This window comes from Etheostoma spectabile, chromosome 6 (genome assembly GCF_008692095.1).
Source record: "Etheostoma spectabile isolate EspeVRDwgs_2016 chromosome 6, UIUC_Espe_1.0, whole genome shotgun sequence".
NCBI classification, from domain to species: Eukaryota; Metazoa; Chordata; class Actinopteri; order Perciformes; family Percidae; genus Etheostoma; species Etheostoma spectabile.
In genome coordinates this window covers 1,474,531-1,480,348 of record NC_045738.1, presented here as the reverse complement: position 1 = coordinate 1,480,348, position 5,818 = coordinate 1,474,531, and the positions used below count along the sequence as shown (strand labels likewise).

Below are 5,818 nucleotides of genomic sequence, written 5' to 3'. Positions count from 1 at the left end.
TAGAGGTTACCCGAAGACTAAAAAGGTGGGATACTGAACTTAACTTTAACAAGAACATTACCTAGTTACATAATGCAAATGGCTGAATAAGCAAACATAAAAAGGTACAAAAAATATTACATAAAACTTAATTGATAAACGGCCTGAATTATACATCTGAAACATGATATTTAATGCCAGGATAAGATTCACCAATAATTTGACAGACTAATCGTTTTGTTTATCATGAAAGAACAAGTGCAAGAAGGAGAATATGGGAGAGATTACACTTCTGAGCAATAAAACAGTACCTTTCCAGAAAATGTACAGAGTCAATACAGGATTCCATGTGAAAATACAGGGCTCTTTATCTAAAATCTGCAATAATTATGTTGTGAGGGGCAATGGTACAAAAGTTATGGAATAAGCAGACAATGGAAATTTAACTTACAAAACAAAATAAAGAAAAGCTTACAAATTGGTGACTGAAAAAAAGGTTGATTTATAAATATACTTGTTAGAGACATTCTTCCTCACTCCATTTCAACCAATTGAATACTGCATGATTCCATCTGTAGTACAGTAAAACCCTGTTTTTTTTTTGTTTTTTTTTTAAAAGTCCCAACCGGTTCCCCATTACTCCCGCCCCTTCCCCAGAGAAAATGGAACAGTTAAACACAAAAAAAATAAAAAGGCAAAAAAAGTTGAGTAATTTAAAAAGTATGTCTGTTGCAAGCAGAGTGTTTGTCTGTTCTTCCAATGTCTAAATAAGGTGGAATCTTGGTCCAGCGGTGGCGATAATGTCGCTGTAGGGCTCAGTCTGGGTCACCTCGATGGCTTGCTGCTTCTTGAGGACGAGGAAACTGTAAAACTTGGCAGCTGCCTGCTTCTTGTTGTTGTTCCGGCACAATTCAAGCAGGCTAACTGAGTCGGCACCAGTCTTAGCCATGACGCGCTTTGGGGGCAGAAACACAGAGGGATCAGTCTAAGTGTAATGTAAAGTGAACAAGTTAACACGTAAAAGGAGAGGAAAACAATACAAGGCCAGGAAGCTGGGTTGCCAAAGACGGTGCTTTTCGAATTTAAACATGTACATTAAAAAACTATTTTGCACATGGTTATGAGGGTGGAGGAAGCAAAAATGAACCAATAAAAATGGAGGTGATGAAAATGCATGCTTATTGAAAAATAGAGCAGTACATTTTGCATGTGAATTTAAAAAATTTGAGTAACTTGACATTTTATTTCAAACAGTGTTGCTCTGATTATCAACTTGGCTGTGTTACCGTCTACCATTCATCATTTACAACACCAACCCAAGTTATCATTTACAGCAGGGGTCTTCAACGTTTTCCAGGCCAAGGACCCCCAAACTGATGGCGAGATGGAGCGGGGACCCCCTAATTATATATATTGTATAAAATTGTGTTATATCAAACTGGTCCTATAGTGCCATGTGTGCACTGATGAGTGAAAGACATCTTCGCCTCCATTTATCTGTTTACTACAGTGTGTTGAATTCATGTTAATGTGTATTTAAAGACATTTCAATTAGTGGAAAAAATTGCAGGGGGGTGGGGGGAATATAAAAAAAAAAAGTCTAATCAACCAAAACTTTCGCGACCCCCATGCAGTACCTCCGCGGACCCCCTAGGGGTCGCGGACCCCCTGTTGAAGACCCCTGGTTTACAGCAAGCGGTTTTTGTTATGTTCACATGAATGTCAAACATTTTAATTTCTTTTAAATACTTTGTTCTTTCCACCCTTGAGGCCACTATTATTTTATGATAAATGGCAATTTGGCGTTGTGAATGATGAGCGCAAGAAAAGGAGCATTGATGAAACTTGGCTCTGTACTCACATCACGACTGGTTTAATCAAATAAGCTTTAAATTAATCAACTCACTTGTTTTTTTTTCCTTTTCCAATTTGCATGCATTTTTAACGCTTCGTTTTTCAATTTACATGCCTCTTCATCTCCATTTCTATCAGTTAATCTGTTACTTCCACCACATATACGTGGTAGATAAACAATAGGAAAGTTTAAATCAAAATTAAATCTGCACGCGTATCTGATTTTATTAGACAAATCCTATAAAAACTTTATAGTCTACCTAAAATTGTCTCTCAACATAATTTGAAAAGTAATAGCTTTTTTGTACCTGGAGGCCATGCAGCATCTGCTGGGTTCTCTTGTTCCATCTCTTCTCCTCCTGATCCTGGTCCCCAACCTGATCGTCGTCCTTCTGAGAGACAGAGACAACACAGACATTAGCATCATCTGGCCCAGACTCAAACCGCAACGCACGTACAATCAAATGAAAGCTCGTCTCTACAGAGAGGCATTATCTGTTATCTGCTGAAGACTGCAATTGATTTTTGTTCTCTTGTTCTACTTACGCGTTAGGGATTTTTCTTGATTGCACTTTAGGCAGTTTTTCAACAAAATGCATTGCTATCAAATGACTACAACAAACTGTTGTGTATCAGAGAAAGCGGTCATTTCCCCTCACCTCCTCTTCATCACTATCATCCTTATTGTCTTTGCCCTTTTCACCAAGCAGGTCCAGCTCAGGGACAAGCTGGGTGAGGCTGAGGCTGCTCTCCTCTGGGGGAAGATCCACCTGATGCATGTCTAACCTCTGAGACAAGACTGAGTGGTCAGCCACCGGCTGCTGCTGCTGCTCCAAGGGAGCCATCTGAAACAGGTGAAGACAGAGGCACTCAAGTTAGGACACAAGTTCAACTAGCTTTCTCGTTTCTCCCATTTGATTGTTGGCCATTTCCAAAGACTACTGCTTCAGCGTTTATAAAAAAAATAAAAAGGTGTAATATTTTTATTAGATAACAGATAGGAACAATGTGACCAAATTTAAATTTAAATCATCAAATCTGCTCTAGACCAGCAAGTGGTTTAACAAATGGTAACCAATTTGTCATGAACGATGGCGCTACTGCTTGAACACAGAAAGCAACTACCAGTAGGCATTTAAACATCCCTTTTCTACATTTTGCCACCTCAACATAAATTGCTGATGAAAATGTATGCAACCTCAATTCTAGTGTTTTGACAAAGAAAAATAAAATGTAGGTGTTAAGTACTCACGGGAAGGGTGCCCTCTTTGTCAAGGGTCTTGCGTTTGACGCCTCGGGGGGTGGATGGAGGAGGCATGACCGTTTCATCCAGGGTTGTCCTGCTGCCCTCCATTGCAGAGGCGGCCAGCATACTGGGCTCCTCCATGATAGTTTGGTCTGTGGGGTGGATAAGGAAGAATTAATAAAAATGTAAAAAGAAATACGAAAAAGTGAACATAGCCTTATTAAATAAGTGATGGAGTCTCAGTTAGATTTTCTGCCATCAGTCTCTTTCCCGATCACACAACTCATGACATGTCTGCAGTGGGCTACGACCTCTTATCCCTTCTTGCACGACTTACCAATAACATCTCTGTGCTGACTCATGACCTCCTCTCTAGGCACCTCTGGGTTCTCCAGCTCTTTGAGGAACTCATCCAGACTGTCTGCTTCGCCACCCTTTCTCCTCTTCCTCAGCTCGTCTGGCACCAGGGGTGTCAAGCAGCGTGTGAACATCTGACACCAGAGATTTAGACTGTTAAACTCAAAGGGACATTTTACTAAAACAAATGACTAACTATATTCCAAGTCAGTAGTACAATAACAAAAAAACCTAAGAGGGAGGATTGATGCTAGACAAAGGAAAAGGAGTTGGCTAAATTATGCATCTAGACGTTTTCCATTCAGTATTCTGGAGGGGTAATGTGTGGGTGTGAGAGGATAGGGAGGAGAAAGACAAAACCAATAACTTCCTCCAGCTTGTGGCTTCAATGTTTTCATTTTAAATCCCACAACCTGAACAGAATGTCAATGAAAGATATTATAAAATCTACTCTCTTCTCTTCCATTAAAAAGTGCCAGAGTCGACCTACTTGGAGAATCGGACCACGGGTGTGGCTTGCTTATTATGGTTCCACAAGCGGTAATACTGCTTGTCAGTTATTTCTGTGGTTCAAATAGTCAGGAGTGGACATGTGTACATATTTATCGACAGATGCATGCATATTTATAACACGCTTTTGTCACCTTGAGCAGCCTGGCATTCCAGAGGGGCTGTGCAGGCAGAGAGAAAAGCTTCTCCACTCCTCCAGTCTCCTTCCACATCATAAGTTTCTTGGTGGGAGGGGCGAGGTCCAGGGTGGTGACAATGTCCGAGTAGTCAGACAACTGGGCCCTGATGGTCTTACTGTCCAGCTCCTTTACACTGTCCACAATCAGCTTCCTCTTACGCTTTGCCTTGGTCTCTTTCACTAGAAACGTAAAGAAGAAAAATGCTTCATGGCTGCTTCACTGTAATTTTTCCACCATTAACAGGGTTTCTGCTCGATACATTTAGCAGCAGCGCGCCACTACCCCTTCAGCCGTTATGAAAAGTCATAAAGTCGTAATTACACGACTGCGGAGCCATCTGCTCTACTGAACTCAAGCAAACAGTCAATCGCTCTCGCTCTGCCATTTGATGGTGAGCAACTGGAATAATGACAGGATGCCATCACACACAGAGACATGGCAACCAAATAACAGTAGTGAGTAAAGCAGTATCTCAGGCCGAGTGACAAACGGCAACGAAAGCCTCGACATTAAAACTGCACTCACACGGGCCCTGTGAAATATGACAGCTACAGTATATTGGAAAATAGCGTTATGGACACTGAATTTGATGAATTTAATGTTCATCAGACCCCACATGAGACAAGAAGCTAACGTTAGCAAACGCTGCGGTCCCGCTGCAGGAGGCGTTGTATTCTCCCAACATGCTGTACTAACGTTCCGGTTTAAAAACCACCATGAAAAAAAAAATAAGTTATGTTCCCTTGGCATTTTGGTTTGTTGCTTAACGGTGTGTAAAATGAGTGGTGACGTTAAATCACATTATTTTGGCACAATGTTTAGTAATGGCAGTAGCAGTGGTCATAGTGAGTGAAAATGTGATGTGAAATGCACATTGCAAAGCGTGTTATGTATCTGGAATTGTTCATTAGCTGTGTGATCTCTGTAAAGCTGAACAGACTCGCAGTAGGAACATTAGGCTTATTCTGATCTTAAAAATCTTCTGTGAGAAAGGACGGATAGTGGGACAAAACATTATATTGTGGAATGTAATTGTAAGACATATGACACTTTGAGAAATAAATGCAAATAAAGCAACCTGTTGCTAAAAAGGAACTACACACTTAGATTTTCACTTAGGTAATGTAAATGTTCATGTTGATCCACAAGCATTAAATACTACAATTTTGACATAGCTACCTTGGAATGGTATAGCAAAATCTCCCCAATCGTCTCACAGTGTAGATTTATTGGCTAATCAGACAAGCTTAGTCATTATTATTCAATATGCAGAGCAATGTGTGTAGGCACTATTTCCTATGATTTGGAAATGGTAAAGCATTTAGAGAATGGAGACTTTGAAAAGATGTCCTTCAAAAATGCTAAAAAGAAGAATTCATTCTTAGATTTTATACAACAGAAAGAATTTTTTTAAATAGTAATCTCGACAGAAAGGTAAGGGAGGGCCTTACCAGTAATGTCAATGGGCTCCAGGGCAAAAGCCTCCTCCTCATTGTGAACCAGAGTGGTCTGTTCTGTCTGGTCAGCCATTGCTGGCAGTGGCTCTGCTGGGCCCGAGTCGGGGCTGTCTGGACCCGCTACACACAAAAAACGTAATTGTAATTCCCCATAAACAGACAAGTAATAACACAACTTGACACAAGTCAACGTAAATATACTTAATAGAAACGTAGAACCACTATTGTAAATTAAT

The 5,818-nt window shown here is 40.5% G+C and overlaps 1 protein-coding gene across 1 annotated transcript in view; it reads right to left on the bottom strand.

Moving 5' to 3' along the window:
• LOC116690739 (double-strand-break repair protein rad21 homolog A) overlaps window positions 1–5,818 on the bottom strand; it is a 9,594-nt gene that overhangs the window by 52 nt on the left and 3,724 nt on the right. Inside the window, exons 8-14 of the mRNA XM_032517902.1 lie at window positions 5,577–5,702; window positions 4,081–4,304; window positions 3,417–3,570; window positions 3,086–3,231; window positions 2,493–2,678; window positions 2,142–2,225; window positions 1–934 (exon numbers count right to left, since the gene is read on the bottom strand). The exon at window positions 1–934 is cut by the window's left edge and continues 52 nt beyond it. Of these exons, the coding sequence (XP_032373793.1) occupies window positions 743–934; window positions 2,142–2,225; window positions 2,493–2,678; window positions 3,086–3,231; window positions 3,417–3,570; window positions 4,081–4,304; window positions 5,577–5,702 (1,112 nt within the window). The 3' untranslated portion in view covers window positions 1–742. The remainder of the gene's footprint in view (window positions 935–2,141; window positions 2,226–2,492; window positions 2,679–3,085; window positions 3,232–3,416; window positions 3,571–4,080; window positions 4,305–5,576; window positions 5,703–5,818) is intronic.